We start from the raw sequence: 19,846 nt of genomic DNA on the forward strand, positions 1-19,846 counted from the left end.
CTGCATCAGATTCTGGATATCACAACTAACACATTAGTTCGATTCAAACAGATTTGTTTTGTTGCTTCCCCCCACTCCTGCCAGTTACAGAGTTTTAATATAAGGGATTTATCTGTCTGTCTGAGCAGCAACCAGAAAACCAACTCTGATCTAAATAGAAGTGCATTATTATTAATTATTAGTCCTTGTTCTGCTGCCAGACTTTAAAACTTTAGCTGACATTTCTACAGTTTCACAACTTGTTTCATATAATAGATTTCAAAGCACAAGAGATGAGGAAAAAGGGGTCCAGAGAAACTGATGTATCAGGATTTCCTAGAAAAGAAGGAGAGAGAGAGTTGAAGATGTATGAGAAGTTCCCCATTTGCTTCTCTAGTGGCAGAGATGGTGTCAGAGGATCAGTTTTAACCAGGAGGGCAGCTGAACACTTGGGATAAGTTGACCTCTCCCAGCAAGAGACAAAGGAGCTAAAGACAGCACAGAGTCCAGCCTTTCCGTGGAAATAGAGCAACAAGAAAAGAAGCCTCTCTCTGCATCACACACTGCTTGAGGCAGAGGACTCCCTGTCTGAGTTGCTCAGGACAATGAAGTCCCTGTTTTACTAGGGGTCACAACAGCTAAGTAGCTGAAACAAGTCAGAACCCCATTGTGCAGAGCATTAGTTCTGTTTACAGCCTTCTCGCCCAGCGGCAGGAAGGGCTCAGAAATCTGAGCCAGTAGAAAGCCAAGGCACCAAATTACTTTACCAGAGCTTCCCCCAATACCATTTCCTGGGCGTAGCTGACCATGAGCAATTTTGCAGAAAACTTTTAGTCAAGTGAGCCCAAAACCCACAGCTGACTCCCAAACTAAAGGAACTGAGTCAGACACAAGCAAGCATCCCCCTCTGGAGAGGGACAGACAGAACCGCCCTGCAGAGCACAGCAATCTTCCAAATGTTAGGACAGATGACAGATGGAAACACATGCACCTCCCTCCACGCTCCCGTGAAAATCAATGGCAAGATTGCTCCCTTTAAAGTCAATCTTGAGAGGATTAAGCACTGAAGAGAGGGTGGATTAAAGTTCCTAAAACAGAGGAAAACAGCTAATACAGCAAAATCTCTTGTGCCCCTGAACTATGCACCCAGAATTTTGAAGACAAATTGCTAGACAAACCTTATGCAAAAGAAAAATCCTTCTAGAAGTGAGCAAGCACACTTAAAAAAGGCAGCTCACAATCCAGTTGACACTGACAGTCAAAACACTGCCATAAATATGTCCCCATTTAACAGATATAAAACACTTTTTACAAGCTGCAGTGAATGTTGTTTTGTTTCTGATTGCAAATAAAATACCTGAAGCCTTTGAAAACAAAAATTTAAAAAAAAAAAAGAAAAAAAAAGCAGCAGAGAAGTGAGAATTTCATCAAATGAAAGCTTCTAAAAGCCTCACCATTTCTGTTTGGAGTTACCAAAAGGTTTCCCAGTAGTATTTGCAAACAACCCCTTTCAGAAAAAGGCTGTAAAAAACTTTTGGAGTCAAAATCAAACAGTATCTGACTAAAGCAAATGTAAAAGTTTCTCTTCTCCTACTCCCCTCACCATAAATACGACGCATTACACAAATTAGGTTTCTTCCTCTGCAACAAGCAGATCCCAATGGATCTGTCCCCTCATACTACTCAGACAAGGCAGCACCACAGAACCAGTAACTCAACATCTCATTCAGTGTCTCAGATTGTCTGAAGCAGGTATGCGTCGATGGTCACTTGTGTGCTGGAAGCACCAGCTGTGCTTTGGCAATCCCCTGAAAGGGGCAAGAGCCCCAAGTCAGGATTCTCACTCTTTGGGACAAAGCTGTACTCTCTGTGCCAATTTACAGCGCTGCAGAACGGCAAACTCGTTCAGCAAACTTCCTGTCAAACTCCAAGCACATCCGCAAAATGCTTTTCCTTAGAGACCTTGGAGGGAGACAATCTAGACAAGCCTGGCCAGCTGCCCTCCTCCCCCTTCCCACCACAGGCTGTTCCAGTTCACATCCAGCCCCAGCACAGTGTGTCCTGTGCCACAGAGGCTCCCCCAGAACAACAGGGTGCACAGCCCCAGCCTGCAGAAAGCTTCTTGTGGGAGCTTCTTCAGCACTGGGGGAGGGAGTAAAAAGGGAATGAAGAATTTTTTTTCAACTCCAAAAGAATCCCCAAAGCAAGACAAATCCATTCTCATACATTTCATAACCTCTCCAGTCCAAGCACAAAACTGAGATACTTCTGGACCTCCATTTTACAGTGGACACATACACACTGATCGAATCCTCCAGCTCTAGGAAGAGGGAGGAGTTTGATAAAGACAGAGAGTCATGAACACCAATGGTCTCTGTGAAGGGTTCCCTCATGCCCAGCAAGGCCCTTCACTCATTTCTCATTTCTGCACCACAAGGATTCAGAAGCAAGGTGTGGAAGTGTCTGAGCTGATTTTACTTGATATCAACTCCAAACCTGCAAGCCCCAGCTCCATACCGAACTCCTTTTGGGCCAAAACTGTCCCTGGAAGCGGGGCAGCTTTGTCCACATGGCACTGTGCCTGAACCAACAAGTCCTGCCTAACCAGCTTGACTCTGGACAGACGTCTGTATCCATGGCACAGTTAATCCACAACTCAGATAATCCACCCATAGATAATGAGGAAAGAAAAATAAACAACTCTCACTTGAGTTCGAAAGCCTGACTTATTTCAGGGGAGCTGCATCAGCACAGCACTATTCCATTATGTGTGCATCCCAGGTGAATGGCTTTAGAGCAGTGAGTGAGCCATTTCGGAGCTAACAATGATTCGCAGAGGGAAAACAGCTGGTGCGCTTTTCCGTGGTGAATTCTGTACACCACAGAAAAGCTTAGAGAGGGAAAGGGTCACACTTTTTTTTGTTCAGCTGCTTACTGTTAATTAGATCTTGTCCGGTCTGAAAGGCTGCACAAAAACGGAGACAGATGAAATGTAATTAAGACTTGATGAAATCAAGTTGCTCAGACTGAAAGTTCTACTTTCCAAGTCAGATCACAACTTTAACTTTTGGTTGCCCCAATGCACTTTAGAGCTCGGAAGAACAAACCAGGCATAATTTCAGATCTTTTTCAAAATTTCTTTGCAGTTCATCTCTAATTCTCCTACAGAGGAAAGAAAACATGTTAAGGGACTGCAGCAATCCATTCCATCCAGCTGGGAAGTCACACTACTACAGGAATGCGACTGTCACAGTGGGCATAGTACAGCTCCCATGGTTTAGTAAAACGGTGGTGAGACACTAAACTGGCCCTACACAGACCTGTATGCTCACCTTGAAGGGCCACTCTGCAAGTCAATACGCAGACTGGGTGAATCCTGTTCTGACTAGCAATGCATTCCTGAACATGCTAGGAACTTGCACCAAATCTCCAAGAGATAACCAGAATGAGGGCTATGAGAAAAGGTAAACAGAGCTGTTTCCACTTAAAGGAACAATAACCATGAGAAGAAGCTGCAGTAGAAATTACTTCTGTTCCCACCAACAGCTACTTCACTCCAGTAGAGGGTAAGGTTTCACTCTCCAAGGATGAATCCTTCGTGGGCACAGCTTTCACCAGAAAGTCACGCAGCAGATGGACTCCTTGCCCTGGAAGTTTTATCAGCCCAATTCAAAGTCTGTTTTCTGAAGGTGTGACCACCAGCTTAATGCCAGCACCGTAATGTGAGCTTCCAGGTCCAAGAATAAACCTGCAATTTTCTTGGACTATATGTCAACAGAACGTCTGGTTTCTATTAAAGGTAGAATGGAAGTAACGGATCACAGCCCCTCCCCAGTGTCTGATTTAATCAGTTTCATAAGCGGAACTCAGTCGCCCTAATGCCTCCCAGAGCACAAGGGATTTTGGCAGATCCACACCCTTTCCGGCTTGGTACCAAAGGAACTCAAATTCTCTAGATGTTTCCCTTGAGACCAGTTGCCTGATATTTCTCCATTACAGGATTTGGGGAAACCGTATAATGCAGCACACCTGGGAGAAGCAAAGGGAGGACGAGGATGAGCTCCGAGCCCGGCTGGGCTCCGCTTACCCCCGAGGGCTCCCCCCACTCCATACCCACGCAAAGTTCAGATCTCGCCCAAGAACGGGCTGGAGAGGCAGCGGCGGGGCAGGGGAGGAGGCGTTTGCTGAAACCCGAGTACGCTCCACGCTGCTCCGGCCACAGGAGCACAGGGCGCCCTTCCCGGCCGGGATAGCGAGCGCCTGCCCTGGCGGCGGCGGCCCCGGGACAGCCCAGCTGAGGGGGCCGGGGCCGGGGCCGGGCGGCGGCGCGGGGAGCCGTGCCGGCGGGCGCGGTGCGCGGGGACCGACACGTCCCCGGACGCCGGCAGGCGCGGCCCGAGGGGCGCAGCGTGGCCGGGCGGGCCGCGGCCGCTCGGGGCGAGGCGGGGCTGCGGCCCCCGCCGCGGGGAGCCCGCGCGGCTCAGGAACTCACCCAAGTCGTCCATGGTGCCGCCGCGCCGGTGCCGCCGTGCCCGGTGCCGCTGCCGCGCCCGGAGCCGCTCCCGCCCCGCCGGTGCCGCCGCCGCCCCAGCGCCCGCAACTTTCCCGGCCCGCCCCCGCGCGCGCCCGCCCGCGCGCCCCCGCCGCGCGCGCCCCGCGCCGCCCCCTGCCGGCCGCCGCGGGAGCGCAGCGGGGTCGGTGCCCGGTGCCCGGCGCTCGGTGCCCGGCCCCGTTCCGGGAAACTGCCCCGGGAAATGCCGGGCGAGGCAGCAGCGCCCAGAGGCGCCAGCCGCGGGGCTCTGCCCCGGGGCCCAGCCTGTCCTGCCGCAGAGGAGCCGTCCCGCTCGCCTGCGGCCCCACGCGCGTCCGAGACTGAGCAGGAACGCGACACGAACCCTGCGCTGTTCAGGGGAGGAGCAGGACCCTTTCCCGGAGAAATGTCCTCCCCGGGCAGTGATGCAGCCACGCTGGGCTTGCTGGGTGCTGCGGTAGGGCTGTGCCCCAAAACCTTGAAACATTTCAGAGCCTCAGCTGATTAACTCGATCCCAGGGGAGCTGGGCAGCAGAAACGCCTCCTGAACAATTTTCCACAAGCTGTGGTCACCATTAAGGAAAGTCACCAGCTGCTTCTTCTTTGCTGTGTTCAAAGACCGTAACAGCCCACCTGGATTTCTCACGTGATGATCTTGAACTATCATTTCCCACGTGCTTTTCCTTTCAAATCTCTATAAAACTTTCGAGGCAGGGAAGTCCTTACTTTGTCCGAGCCACAGCACAGCTTAACCCTCATGAGAGCTACAGTTTCCCACTGTGCTCCAGCCAAGTTGACATGGCAGTAAACACAATTGCTCAGCCCAAATGTTCACCTCTTAATCTGATGAGAGATACACCAAAAAATATCAGTGTGGGAACTGCAGAGGATCCAGGAAACATGACTCTTGTAGCTCTTTTCCTTACAAAATTACTACCAAGTTAGAGAATGTTCCCAGAACTGAACAGCACATGTCCCGTTGTTGAACTGAGATTACAGAATTGTATTTCCATAAAACAGAGACCGTGAGGTCAGCTGTGAGCAATCTCCAGTGCTGCATTTTTTACTCTCTATGCACAAGCATGCCCAGTTTCCCCTGCTAGCACAAGTCAGACATCATTATTTCCTGTGTTAAGTCATGCTTTAACGGGAATTATCGCTAGGGGGGCAGGGAAATATCTCCTCCCTCATCCCAGCCAATGCTCACGAATAGTTAACATCCTCCAAGAAATTAATTCCAACTTTTACTCCAAATCCAGGACTTGTCAGAAAATAATAGCCTTACTGAGATCTGAGAACAACACAAATATAAGCAAAGACTTTCATTGCTTGGTTCACCATCCATGCCAAAGATTTCACCTGACATCCCCTTTGCTGGTCTACCTCAGCAAAATGTAAAACATTATTTGGAGGGAGTTGGTTTTTTTTCTCAAAATCCATCACTGGCTGTACAATAACAACTTCAGGATGCATGTCCCCAGGTGGAGCAACATAAACCACTAGCACTGACTGGTGACAGAGCAGACCTAAGGTCATCAGAGACATGTCCTTTCTTGGGGTCTGTATGTTTCCTCCAGCAACATGTGACAAACATGTGCCTCAACTTGGGTTGTATTTTTACCTCTGCCTAAATAAAGTACCTACTGTGCTCTGTTCATATGGTAGCCCAGTATGCAGTTTTTATTTTCAGCTTCCTACGGTGTCCTTTGGGAGTCTAGAAGTGAATGTAAATCAAGAAAGCAGTTTCTATTGTGTCTCAGGGCTGAAATTAGGTTGTTACAGTACCAGTTAGGGTTGCATCCACAAGAAATGTGTTGTGTCCAAATAGCTTAGTGTTAAAAACTAAAAAATAAAGTCATTGCTTCTAAAGCTTTGCCTATAGCTTCAGCACTGCTTTGAAAGTGTTGGTGTGGGAAGGCAGAGCTGTCACATGAGTGATACTATTCTCTGGGCACACAGCTTTTAAACCAACCTGCTCATAGCCAGGTGCTGTTCATAACTGAATTCTTCACACACTGACATTTCTTACTTAAAATTGCCAGTCCCTGGCCCTCCCGTGAGAGCTGAAGGAGTAGGGGCAGGTAAAAACCCCAGCTGCCAGGACAACTTCTCAGTGGTGTGGGCTCAAGCTAAACTCACCCAATGCTCACGCTGTCCTTCCCAATGCCTTGAACCCCTGTTTCCTCACCATCTACCTGCTCTCTGCTTCAGACTCCCCTTGACTCATGAACACCTGCTTGCTGCTAGAAATACACAGGCCTTCCTCCTGTGCTGTGCCCTGTGGCTGAGGCACGTTATGATTTACCCTTGTCTTTCACAGAAGATGTAACAAGAAGTTACCACCCCCATTTACAGGTAGGAAACAGGGCTGGGAACTGGAAATGAAGTTAGACAGTGAGTCAACATCAACAAAAGGTTGGACTTTAGGGCTTCCTGACTCCACACAGCCTGTGTCCAGAGTATTTGCTCGAGGCATGTTTCCCTCTTGAAGAAGAGTAATTTACCAGTTACAGACCAAGTCCCTCAAAGGACAGCTCGACCCACTGACCACACACAAGATCCTCAGAGTCAATGGATTAACTGTCCACCTGTCTCCTGTCATTTCAGACTGGCTGCCAAACAGAGGAGTGATCCAAGCTCATTTCATACCACCAAAGAAAAACATCATTATTTGCAATCTGTGACAGAGAAGAGAAATAAAGCTACACTGGCTTGTAAGGCATATTTAGAACTTACCTGTGCACTTTCCAGAGAGTGACTTGAAACTGCAGAACAATGACAATGTTTTCATTGCAGCGTGTGTCCTCTGTGCTGTGCCACATGAACATCATGCAAGGCGTTTTAGCTCTTTCTTCAGGTGAATACAAGAAAAAAATTTCAATCAGAGCTTCAGGCTTCAGGCAATAGCAGTAACTCACAACATGCAACTTGAGGTCCAACTTCATGCTTGTTGAAAGGATCTGTTAGAGCAAAATGAACAAACTTAGTTTCTAACATAAGATGTAGGACATGATTTTGCAATGCAGATTGAAATCACCACACCAGGGCATTATTACAGACAATTCTGGCAGCAACGATGAGAAACAACCAAGTGATAAACCCAATACTTATCAATACAGTTTACAAGAATCAAGAAATTACCTGAAGTGTATGACTCACTGCAAACTACATAAATAGCCTTTGCTATTTGCCAGTGCAGCTTATTGTGCCAAAGGGTAATGACATCTCTATTCTTCAGGGTTTGATTTCAATTGATATTGCTGGCAATAGGAACAAATGGGGGGACAAAGGCAATCTATGAGGTTTCACTGTCCCTCTTGGTCACTGTTGCGTGTAATACCCCACCATGGCAGAATGATATTTAAAAAAGTATTTAAGAATATTATTATGAAGATACACTGATGTTCGCTGCCAAGTTTCCTACTCTACCAAAGTTTCAAGTAGGGTCTAAGTGGCAGGGCAGGAGCATCCAGATGGCACACGTGGATCTGATTCTCTGCCCGTACAGAGAATGTCAGAGCCAAGCTGTCAGCAGCAGAAGGTACATCTCACTCATACAGAGCGACAGAGGGCAGCTGCTTCCAGCTGCAGCAGAGCCGGTGTGCAGTGGTCATTAATCTCCCTCCGGAGGGTCTGCTTAGCTATTAAATTGCTGCAAATTAGGAAAGGATGGGGTTTACTCATATAGGAGTTGACACCAGCAGCTGCTTTTTCCAAAGTAAACGTTTGTGATTTCTTTAACAATAAGGAGCCTTTTTCTATTGTGATGGGGTTTGGTGTTTTGTTTTGGGTTTTGTTTGTTTGTGGGGTTTTTCTTTCCCTTTTTTTCTTAAAGCAAGTGATGTCAATAAAGAAATGCTCACAAAATGGAGTTTACAGTAGTTTACACTAAGTGTTCCCTAATAGGTTTTCTGAACTTCTGAAGTTAGGGAAGCACGATTCAGACTTTCGTTTCCCCCAAATTCCTCCCTGTCTGTTGAGAGGCTGAGCTCTCTTAAAGGATCCTGCTCAGCAAGAGCTACTCCAGAAACCTTTCTCCAGCACCTAAGCCCCTCCACTTCCATTTTCACTGACCAGTTCCTTTTTCAACAGCTCAGGGAGGAAAAGCAATGAGCTCGCTGTGTAAAAGCGCCCTCACTTTATTAAACCGCGTTTTTAGCGGCAGCAATTGCTGGCAGTGATGAACGAAAAAACCCGTATTTCCTCCCATAGCACATCCCAACAACCTAGAAATCAAAGTTCGCCAAAATACTACCGCGAGAACTCCATGAAAGTTACTATTGAAATCTATTTTTTACTAGGATATTCAGTCTCCGTAGAGACTGTCAAAAATTGCCAATGCCGACTATATTTCAAGTCGTCATGGCGGGGTATTGGGAAAAGTTTTCAATTAGCAATAATCGCGCCTCGGATTAACCTCATTGGCTACGATACTGCCACTGCGCAAAGCTGACTTGGCTTTGCCGCCGCCGCCTCCACTCGGCCCGGGGCTGCTGCCGAGCTCGGGGCGAGTCCCGTCCCCCACCCGCTCCTCCCTGCAACCTCCTCGGCAGTGCCCCCCGCCCACCCCGCACCTCCCCGCGCCCCGCCGGGACCGGGGGTCTCCGTTCTGCGCCTCCGTTCTGCGCCCCCGTTACAGCCGCGAAGGCTGCTGGGAGGGAATATGCAAAGTAGGCGTGACGTCACCGCGGCAGCCCCGCGCGGAACCAGGGGTCCGTCCGCCCCCGCGCGCGTCCCCGCCGTAGCGAGCGCGGGCACCCCCGGGCCGTGAGCCCAGCCAGCCCCGAGCGGACACAGCGCCGGGATCCCCATCCCAGCAGGAGCCCTTCCCGAGCATCCCCACCACCCGCTCCGGCAAAAGACAGCCGTTAATAAACTGAGCGCGCTTTTGGAGAAAGAGTACGCCTCCTTTTTCTTTCAAAGGTGCTGAAGGAGCAATAGATCAGTAGAACCTGAACTGGAGGACCCCAGACAGTGGATCTATGCCACCTGTGAAGAGAACTTCTTCAGAATTAGCCCCTGTCTTTTGAATGCAATCCTTTCTTTTGAATGCTGTTCTTCTGACCACATAAAATCCGCCTCCGAAGAGGCTCTCAAAAATTGCCAATGCCGACTATATTTCAAGTCGTCACGGCGGGGTATTGGGAAAAGTTTTCAATTAGCAATAATCGCGCCTCGGAATAACCTCATCGGCTACGATACTGCCACTGCGCAAGGCTGACCCGTGTCCCCGCCCTCCCGGCCCCAGGGCCGCCGCGACCCCGCCGAGCTCAGAGCGGGTGGGGATGGTCCCGCTGCCCCCCGCCCGCAGCCCTGCCCGCCGCCCCTGCCCGCAGCCCGCACCGCGCCGCGCCGGCCGGGGATGGAGCGGGAGGGAACCGCGGGATGGACCGGGGGCCGGTGGCACCGCCGGGACCCGCGGAGGTTGCCGGGAGGGCGCTATGGTAATGAGCGTCTGGGAAGGCGCTGCTCGAGACCGGGGCATTGGCTAAAAATCGCCGTTTTCCGTCCCGGGAGGGAGCGCACGGAACGGGGCGGGGGGCGCTCTGGAGGAGCACCGGGGATAAACGGCGTCTGCCGGCTGCCACCAAAGCAGAGTCATCACCCAGCAGTTTGAAAAAAGTTTAAACTACTAAAGTACAAATCACTGAAAGCCGTTTAGACTCACGACGCTGCCAAAAAGAGGGTTGCGTTCCACAAGTAAGCCCAGGGGCAGAGGGACAGGCAGGGTGGTACTGAACACCGAGCGAGCAGGATGCGCTTCTTCCGTGTGATCACAAAAGTACACAATGAAACACACACGCTTGGGGTCACCTGGTCCTTGAAATAACTGTAAGAGACCAAAAAAAGAAAAAAAAAGAAAGAAAAAAAAAAAAAAAAAAAAAAAGACAGGATAGACAGGATTAAAACTTTCTGCAATGTTTCGAACTGTTTAGCAAGAGCTCTTTGGTGAATGCATTTGAAAAGCAGTCCAAATCTTTAGAAAGGGCCCATTGTAAGGCTGGTGGGCATCCAGTGCACCAGACTGCTACCATGTAGGAGTCCGGCCTTCTTCATATTATTTGTTCCTCAGAAAAACAAGTCCCATTTAAAGAAAAACAGGAATGAAAGAAAAAAATCACACAATCTCCTTATTGCCAGGTGAACTGTACAAATTATCAGGTGATTATTGAGACTGAAACCTGCGCCAGGCAGAGAGACAGGATGGGTTCCTGCCAGGGGGCACAGAGTCAGCAGCAGACAGGTTGGCACTGCCCTGATTCCCGAGCTAGAAGAGATGTCTTTAACAGCCCTCAGTGAATTTTTCTGCTATTATTTATTTAGTCACATTTTAAGCCTAAAAATATGTATCAGTTAAAAGAAAATGCATCTTTTATAACGACAAACATCTACAATGCATTTTACCAAAGTGTTTGGTACACGTGCATTTGTATCGAGTGAATTCGGATTTTAACCTTAAACGTTTCCTCGAGGGCTGCTCTGAAGCTCTCAGCGTTTTCAAATTGTCTCAGGTGCCAGGGTTTTGGGAACACCTTTCGCTCCCCCTCTGCCCCCCTTTGGCTCATGGGAGTTGTAGTCGTTGTGCCTAAGGCTTTTTTTTCCCCCCAGCGAACTACATTTCCCAGAGTGCTCCCCGTTCCGGCAGGCAGCCCTGTCCTTCCGGCAGCACCATGCAAGGTGAGTGAGTGAGCGGCGTTATTCACCGCGTCTCTCGTACTTCATTACACCGGTTCGGTTCTGCTGGCACCTCGCCATTATCACAGCACGACACACGTGGGAGTCCACAGGATGCGGGAGTCCCTTTGGATTTCTGGCCCTTAGCCGTTTGTAGGATCCTGTTTTTCTTCTGCCTTAACCTTGCCTGATCTTTTCCTGTGGAGCATCTTGGGTGTGTGCTAAAAACTCTCAGATCTCCCTAGGTACGTTTAAAGAGTTTCACTTGTTATGTAAAGTAGTTACTACCACCAGTTTTGTATTTGACGAGAAATATACCATCCTTTTACTTTTTCTCTTCAATAGTCCTTACCTGGTTCAAAGCAGCTTTCAAATGTATCTGTAATTTTTGCTTTCTCTCTCTTGTGGGTCAACCCCTATTACATTTCTGTTTCATTTTGCCTCTGAACATTTCCTTCTGAGAGATCTTTTGAAGATAAGGGGCAGGAATGAAGAGTTTTCATCAGTTAAAGCAATTTAATTACCATCAAACTGGCTTAACAGCCTTTGGGGAGCATCATGACACAAATTACTCTCAAAGCAAATTAGTTTATTGGGAGACTTTGTCCCATCTAATTAATTCATATGGGAAATTAAACCTCTTCAGAGGGAATGCCCAACACAACTCCTGCTAAACAGCAAAGCAAAGCAAAAATCATTGCAAACAGAATCACTGCTTAGATACAAATAGCAGTTCAGACTATGGAGTCTGTTCAGTCTTCCCTGCATTACAGCTGATGATGACAAAAAGCCTTGAGAACTGAAAACTAACTGAGCCAAATCTAGTCTTTGCCACTAGCATCAATTTAATATCACAATGCTTGGAGCTGAACACCTAAACTTCAGATGTATCCAAGCCCTCAGTTGCCTGCCAGTACTAGGTCTTACGGTAAATGGAGCAATATTTAAATACATCTCAAGTTTAGCTGTTCAGGAGATCATCCCCTTTTATTAATAAATAAAGTCTCTGACTTCCACATCTTGTACAAGCCCCCCTGCTTAGGGAGATGGAAGGAGGCAGAAATTCCAGACCATCAATTCTCAGGACTGTTGCTTTAAAAGCTTTTTGTACATTGTTTGCAAAACCATAGAGAGACCCAGAAAAAATAGTTTTAAAGCAGTGAAATGGAGAAAGAACTGCAGACTGCTGGAAAGCCCAAACAAAATCAAAGTCCAAACCCATTCACTGGTGTCTCAACAGGTCCTGCACACAATTCCAGGCTACTTAATCAGCAAAGCCCTCCATGCTGCCTGTCCCCAGGAGGGCATGTCATTCCTCCCATTCCTACCTGCTAGGCTCTTCCTTCTGCCCCACACACTTTGAATGATTCCTTCTCTGTCAGAAAGCCCCTGTGTTTGCTGGAGAAGCAAAGCAGTGCCCCTCCAGCTCCCCACTGACTCTGGGGAGGTGGCACCCACAAAAGAGGAGGTGCCAGAGGCATTTAGACAGTGCCCTAATCATCTTCAGTCCCATTTCAAGGCCTGTTCTGCACCAGGCCTTTGAAAACAAAAACAACCCCACACCACACAGGAGTAGCTCCAATCAAGGTCTTTGTGAGGAAAAAAACATCATTTCGAGGTTGTTTTTCTCTCCCTTCCTACAACATGTGTAAAGGATGGGGTAAATATAAAAGACTGATTTGGAGCAGGCAGAATGTTAAAAACGCAGAACAAGGGTCTCTTCTGGGGAGGAACTAGCCAGTGCCTCTGGGGTGAGGTGTTGGCCTTCCTGCTATTTCCCCTCTGGCCTGCTGCACATACCTGGGAAAGACTTTGCATGCACAGGACCTTCTGGGCTCTTTACAAGTCATCCTTCACACCAGGCTAGAACAGCAGCAACCCTGCAAGTCAGAGCTGTTAACTTTGTGCCCAGTGTTCCCCCCTTCCAAAAGAACATACCCTTGGATGGTGGGCTTTAGTTAATGTTTCCAAAATAATTTGTTTCTTTACTAAAAAGAGAGCAAAGAATACTTTAAAGCATCATTTTCCAGAGAATCGCAAGCAAATGGCATTAAGGACGTGCATTTTGCTTGCTTTTACCTGCCATGTGTTCTGTTCTTGCTTTTTAGCTGAACATGTTCTCTGCCAGGAAGTGGTCTGGAGTTTTCAGAGCCGTCAGACTGCATCATTTCAGATCCCACTCTGCATCCAGAGCCTCTCCGAACTTGACTTTCGTGCCAGCCTGTCTTCCCCCAGATCCCGTGGAAGTGGAGGAGCTGCAGCGCTTTGTTTCTAACTCCAAGAGGCTGTTTGTAATGACTGGAGCTGGAATTTCCACGGAGTCAGGGATCCCTGATTACCGCTCCGAGGGCGTCGGGCTCTACGCCAGGACAGACAGACGGCCTGTCCAGCATGCTGAGTTCGTCCGCAGCGCCAGTGCCCGGCAGCGCTACTGGGCAAGGAACTTCGTGGGCTGGCCCCAGTTCTCCTCCCACCAGCCAAACCAGGCACACCTGGTACTGAGAGACTGGGAGAAGCTGGGCAAGCTGCACTGGCTGGTGACCCAGAACGTGGACGCCCTTCACACCAAAGCCGGGAGCCGGCGCATGACGGAGCTGCACGGCTGCACGCACAGGTACGGCTGCTGGCACAGGGGGGTGTCAGCTGGTGACTGACAGCCAGCTGCAGTGTCAGCTGCTGAGAAAGGAGGCAAAGCATCCATGCTGCATTCCTGGAGATGACAGGCACAAAGGTGGTGCTGGGCTGGGGTGGAGAAAAAGATCACAACCCAGTGCTGTTCACTGCTCGGTATTTAAGAAACATGACCACCGCTCCGTTTTTTTTTTGAGCATTAATTGGATCACTTTCCTTGAAACCTGCATCCATTTCAGCAAATGTCCTCTTAGTAAAGAGAACCTGAGAATGAGGGAGGGATCACGAGAATGCAAGGGTTATTTACCTTAGGCAGAGTGGATAGTGCCAGAATTGCATGGGATGCGTGGACTGGAGAAGGGCCATCACAGCCTGGCTGGGATCATCCAAAATTTCTAGATGAAAAAGCACAACCTGAACTGGGAGAGAGGATGAATGGCGGGCTTGAAAGCACTTCCTCTAGAGCATCCCTACAAAGCAACAGAGTAGAAAGACATCTCCTTGACCTGTATATTTGGTAAATAAATGTGGAAAATCATGGCAAGCCTCCTAAGGAACGAGTCTCCAGATCTTCAGCTGACATGAATCTCTCCATTAAGACTTTGTTCTGAATTTCAGGGTTTTCTGCTTGGCCTGTGGAGACCAAATCTTGCGTTCTGAGCTCCAGGAGCACTTTGAAGCTCTGAACCCCACCTGGAAAGCTGAAGCGTTTGGCGTGGCTCCGGATGGGGATGTCTTCCTGACGGATGAGCAGGTGCGCAGTTTCCAAGTCCCAGCCTGCCGTAAATGTGGTGGAATCCTGAAGCCTGATGTGACCTTCTTTGGAGACACAGTGAGCCAGGAAAAAGTCAGTTTTGTACACCAACGCCTGGCAGAATCAGACTCCATGCTGGTAGCAGGATCCTCTATGCAGGTGAGTTGGTTTTCCTCCCAAACTGCATTCCTACTTCTCTGCTGCTCTTCCTGCAATGATCCTTGGTCCCACAGCTTAGGACTACAAATGGCTTGTGGATCAGATCAGCCTTTGCAGAGCTTCTTTATGTTTTTATTTTTACTGTGGTTGGAATCTGGATTTATGGGTGACCTGTTTGGGCTTTCCTGTCACTCTCTTGCCTGTCTACTTCATGCTACTGTGAATACCTCCATTCAAACCTCTCTCTGCTGCCTCCTCCATCAGGTCACAATTGTCCATAAATGCAAGATACCTGACACAATCCATTCCTCACATATTTTTTTTACCTGAAATTTTTAGGCTTTGATAGCTTTTTAGGCCTCATAGCACACTGTGTAAAATACCAGGTTTTAGGACCTCTCATTCCTTACTAAATTCTCAATAAGAGAGCTGAAATATCTCTGCTGCTTGGGATTGTCCTTTGCATCATGATGTGTTTCTCCACTAGCCTCTTATCTATAAGGTAAGGTAGCTAAACAACAGGGGTTTCTAAACCCAAAGAAGCTTTTGTAATGGTGTTTGTATAAGATAAATTCTTCCAGGAACAAGTTCTATTAAAAAAACCTTTCTCTAACACCTCCCAGAAGGAGATAAAACTAAGGCTGCCTGATTATGATTCTCTGTGCTCCAGGATACTGGATACAAATTCCTTGAGCTTGCACTTCTTAAACTTATAATCCTCTGTACAGGAATGACTGAAATGCCTTAGGTTTGTTCTTATACTACCTAAGCTGGGCCACACAAGAACCATCAAAGTGCAGCATTTAAGTACGTGTGATAACTAATAAAAACTGCTGCAGAGATTTACTAAAAGACAAGGACTTTTCCCTTCAATCTGCTCTGAAGTTTCAGTTTCTGTGAAATTGCAGACCCTTCACTGACAGAGGTTAAAAGCTGTTCTGTTCTGTGCACTCCTGAACAAAGACATTTCCTACCTGAGCTCAGTGCGGCTGCCTAACACAGCACGTGTGTACAGCCCTTTTCCCATTGCTAACAGCAACTATTTTATTCCTTTCTGTAACTCTTCTTTTGCCTCAGCTGCCAGTAATTTTGTCTTCTGGTACTCCTGCAGGTGTACTCTGGTTACAGGTTTGCTCTCGCTGCCCGGGAGAAGCAGCTGCCAATTGCAGTCCTTAACATTGGCCCCACCAGGTTAGATCACTTTGCATCCTTAAAGCTGAATTCCCGCTGTGGAGAGCTGCTGCCTTTGATTGTTTGCAAATGACCCAACCAGCTGAGCCTCAGTAGTTATCAGGATTAAAGTTATTTTTACAAGGTGAGTACCTTCCCTGGTTAGTCACCTTACAGGGCAGGAATATGGGTTCCTGGCAGATGCTGAGACTGAGATGTGCTGACTGACATTCCCTCCCTGCACGAAAAGGTGGCTGTAAATTTTAATTTGTAATTGGTCTGCTCTGATGGGCCATGATACTGTTTCCCATGATCACAGACAAAAAACATACTAAGTGCTAGCACTCCCAGAAAATCGGATAGGAGTACACAGAACACTCAGTAGTGTAGAATTCCAATCCATTTGTTACTATCAGGAAACTACAGGGGATCACCTGTCGTTCCAAAGAACCAGATCACACCCGCTGCCTTTGCAACTGACAGTTCAAAAGCTGTTCTTGATTGAATTGCTCCAGCTAATCCTAATCAAACACTGCTGTTTAAAATAATCGATTCACTGATAAAGCAGCTTCTTTCTTCCTCTCCTGCAGGACTCACCTCAGAAAAGGGAGAACTCCAAGAGGCAGCTGTGAGATCCAGTGCACCAGGAGAGGGCAGCAAGCCTCGCACGTGTCAGCCTCACCAGTTCCCTGCATTGAAACCATCTCCACCTATCAGGAAACAGAATGATGATGAAAAAAAAAAAGTATTTTTCTGCCTTACCTTGCCGTTGTAAACAGTGCCTTTTCATTGACTGGGAGAGGATAATTGGACTGCCGTGTCTGAGGACAGAATACCGTTCTCACAATTGTCCCCAGAGGAGAAGGGGGGGACAGGGATTTTGACCAGGTAATTTGAGGCTATAGCACAGGAGGGCGCTGTGGGAAACCAGGACACTGGTGGGGGATCCAGTGACGCTGATGAGATACTGCAGAGCGTGCAAAAAGGGAAAGGAGGCAAGAGGAACTGCAGTTGTCACTTAAAAGAAAAAAGGTTGAAAATAGAAGCTGAACAAGAACACTGCTCTTGTAACAGATTATTTGGAAGCACAGGCTATAAGGCTAATGCCTCCCAGCAAGGAGGGGAAGTCAGCTTCTCTCAACTGTCAGTTGACAAGCTAAACTGCTTCCTATCCGACCCCTTTAAAAATTAAAATATTGTTGAGGTGCCAGAGGAGTTACTTTAAGCTAATCTGACCAGCACTACTTTCAGTGAGGCCACTACATTTTCCAGAATGCATTTTTTGAAGCTGTTATTTAATTAATTAAGAGCTAAGGAATCAATTAAAATTGTTAGAAGGCTGAGACTATTTGCACTGTAGTTTCTTCTCCCTCCTATGATTTATTTAAGTACATTCTTAGTGGCCAGTTTAGATTCATTTTTTTTCCATTGCAAAAATGCAGGTTGTAATTACTAGCAGCTGATGAATTAAGAGAGAAATACAATTAAATCTGTACAATAGGTCTCCCTCAGGAGATAATGTCTGTTGAAAGGTACAATTTCCACACACCAAACAGGAGATGCATCACTACTGGGTAGTGATTTTTTGTTAATCCTGAGGATGGTGATGTAAGCTCTATCAAACTATTCACAGAGTAAAATACAGAACCTGGCACAAACAAGAACACTAAATTTTTGACCTGATCTTCTTCATGAAACTACCACTCCCCCCTTCTAGCTCTGAGGGGTTTAATTGTTGGGGTTTTCCAAGTGCGCCCACCTACTCCAAGTAACATGTCCTGGACTAATATTTTGACAAGAACTGTAACAAGCAGTTGGAAACAAGGATGCCAGAGTCATCTGCTAAAAGGTCAAGTAGCAAAGCAAGGACAACTGACCACCACAGGTGCAAAGTTCATTTTTGCTTCGTCGATTCAAATCCATGCCAGAAAGGAGCAAATAAATCACAGAAACTAGGGGATACATAAGGCATCCAGTTTCTGCAGAAGGTAGAGGGCATTAAGATACTTAACACATTTCAAGATTTGGCTGAATTGGGTTAGAGGAGAGACAGCTCCACTTTGAAGCCAAGCAAGAACAGTTCAGGACTCCCACCTGCATTCTGCTCTCACTGAATGGTGACTCCACTTTCCAAGGACTCAGGTGTCTGCTGCTTGGCAGTGAACAAAGCTCACAGATACCTCTCCATCTTTAGCTGTCCTGTCCACAGTAGAGCTGCCCCACCAATCAAAGCTATTGCAGAAATCATGCCTGAGGCACAGCAGAGTCTCCACATAGACCGTGTTTTCATATAGGGCTTTCCCTGTAAGAAGAGGCACTGATGCCTCCTTAGCAGAGCAGCTGGGGCTGATTGTCTCACTGTCCACATCATCTTCTCCCCCTCCTTGAAACTTGCATGACTTTGGTGTGTCAAAACCAGAGGCTGCAGGTAGAGCAGGCAGCATTTTGAGAAAGGTGGGAGAGCTTTGCCAAGGAGTCTAAAACAAGTCTTGGAATGAGTTCTATGACAGGTAACTAAACCTCCCACATCTACCCCTGCCTCCTCTCCAGTTCTGCAGCTGAGTGTGTGGGAGAGGGGTCAGGGTGGCTCTTCATCTCTTTGGCATCACTCTCAGTTAAGTCATTGCCCCAACTCTCCAGTGGTTATACTTTTAAGCCACCAGGACAATGACTTACAATAAATGAACATTACAGTAAATTTCCTGTACATGGCTTATTACCATATGTTACCATATGTTAATGAGCATATCTACAACAACTATATGAGGCTGAGATGAAGAAGTTCCTTCTTTTCTCTGCTAACTTGATCCAGCACTACTAAAATTGCCTTCTTTTAGAGAAGGATCAGAGCACTTCACTTCTTAACCTGTTCCCCACTAAAGTTTGCTCACATGAGAAATGCCTGAGAGTACCTCAAATTCCTGCACCAAAAGCCATGACATGAAATTAGCTGAATCAACAGCTTTTGCTCTTCTCTTTTTCTTACAGCTGTTCCTCCTGAAGCTTGGATAGAGGAGCTGAGAGTACCTTATAATGGATTTTTCTTCTGCTCCTCTGAAAGTGGGGTTGGAGTTACCCAAAGCAAATAAAAGTTACTTCCTATTTGGCAAATCTTGTCTTTGCTTCTGGGAAAATCCTCAGAGCAAACTGTAATTGAGTCCAGCAGCCTGAGGAAGGTATTTCACACACTGAGCTCCAGAGAGTGCAGCACAGAATGCAGATGGCCCAGAGGGTTTTCTGCCTGTGGTGTAAGTGCAGCCTCCCACATCTGACAGTCAGATTGCTCCTATTGACACACCTGCTTGTTCATTACTTCTGGAAAATGACCCAAAACCCTGGACATGGAGAACTTGGGAAGTTCAGTGGAGTGAATGTGACTAAATCTACCATCTGGAATGTGCTTCTTCCCCGGTGACTGCCTTGGATGTCACCCTTTCCCAGCCTTTGCAGCAGGCAGGGAAACAGCAGAGTCAAGCCAGATGGGCTTTAAAACCACTGTTCCAGACTCTTCCTGCAATTCTGTGTGCAGCTCCCTGTCATCTCCCTTCCCACTAAGGAAAGATACCCCTGTATCTGTACTTCTTCCCTTCCACACCACTAACTAGACAATGGCAGAGAAAAAGAGAAGCTGAGTCTGAAGAGGATGAGCAACAGCACAAGTGTCTCGAATTGGTCTCCAGACCCAAACAGAAACGCACACAGGATCATTACCATCAGCATAATTGTTTGCTCTCTGCATGTCTCACCTCAGCTGGAGCACCCTTTTTCATCTGTGCAATGCCCACATAGTTAAGAGTAACTCAGCTCTCCCTGCAGAGAGTGAAAAATCTTGGTATAGAAAACAATAGAGAAAAGATAAGAGACCGAGACTTCACTCCTGCAGTGATCCCATGGAACTGCTCTCCCTCCAGCATCCTGTGCACCAGCTGTGGTGCTGTGTAGGGTCT

The 19,846-nt window shown here is 47.6% G+C and overlaps 2 protein-coding genes and 2 non-coding genes across 12 annotated transcripts in view; 1 reads left to right on the plus strand and 3 right to left on the minus strand.

Annotated features, from left to right (window-relative positions):
* The window catches only part of PXN (paxillin), a 54,046-nt gene extending 40,647 nt beyond the window's left edge, over window positions 1-13,399 (minus strand). Inside the window, exons 1-4 of one of the 4 annotated variants that reach the window (XM_040080947.1) lie at window positions 13,265-13,399; window positions 12,986-13,065; window positions 10,179-10,340; window positions 7,247-7,470 (exon numbers count right to left, since the gene is read on the minus strand). In XM_040080947.1, coding sequence (XP_039936881.1) covers window positions 7,247-7,301 — 55 coding nt within the window. In that variant the 5' untranslated portion in view covers window positions 7,302-7,470; window positions 10,179-10,340; window positions 12,986-13,065; window positions 13,265-13,399. Of the gene's footprint in view, window positions 1-4,471; window positions 4,554-4,874; window positions 5,017-5,143; window positions 5,253-7,246; window positions 7,471-10,178; window positions 10,341-12,985; window positions 13,066-13,264 lie in introns of those variants that run through there. The other 3 variants (XM_040080944.2, XM_040080946.2, XM_040080945.2) reach the window with 3 other exon arrangements.
* Window positions 8,821-8,961, minus strand: LOC120760763 (U4 spliceosomal RNA). The gene has a single exon (XR_005703465.1). It is a non-coding gene; the product is annotated as a U4 spliceosomal RNA (small nuclear RNA).
* Window positions 9,589-9,729, minus strand: LOC120760764 (U4 spliceosomal RNA). The gene has a single exon (XR_005703466.1). It is a non-coding gene; the product is annotated as a U4 spliceosomal RNA (small nuclear RNA).
* SIRT4 (sirtuin 4) lies at window positions 11,159-19,599 on the plus strand. 6 transcript variants are annotated; one of them, XM_040080951.2, is made up of 6 exons: window positions 11,159-11,188; window positions 13,294-13,799; window positions 14,435-14,729; window positions 15,841-16,044; window positions 16,490-17,887; window positions 18,888-19,599. In XM_040080951.2, the coding sequence occupies exons 2-4, from the start codon at window positions 13,300-13,302 to the stop codon at window positions 15,991-15,993; spliced, it is 948 nt and encodes a 315-aa protein (XP_039936885.1). In that variant the 5' UTR covers window positions 11,159-11,188; window positions 13,294-13,299; the 3' UTR covers window positions 15,994-16,044; window positions 16,490-17,887; window positions 18,888-19,599. The 6 variants fall into 6 exon arrangements, with proteins under 6 accessions (XP_039936885.1, XP_039936883.1, XP_039936884.1 ...); XM_040080949.2 differs by lacking the exon at window positions 11,159-11,188 and adding an exon at window positions 11,198-11,430 and having other exon boundaries at window positions 18,888-19,598; XM_040080950.2 differs by lacking the exon at window positions 11,159-11,188 and adding an exon at window positions 11,198-11,430 and having other exon boundaries at window positions 16,490-16,787; window positions 18,888-19,571.
* The last annotated feature ends 247 nt before the right edge of the window (window positions 19,600-19,846 follow it).

The sequence above is a fragment of the Hirundo rustica genome, chromosome 17 (genome assembly GCF_015227805.2).
Source record: "Hirundo rustica isolate bHirRus1 chromosome 17, bHirRus1.pri.v3, whole genome shotgun sequence".
Classification (NCBI taxonomy): domain Eukaryota; kingdom Metazoa; phylum Chordata; class Aves; order Passeriformes; family Hirundinidae; genus Hirundo; species Hirundo rustica.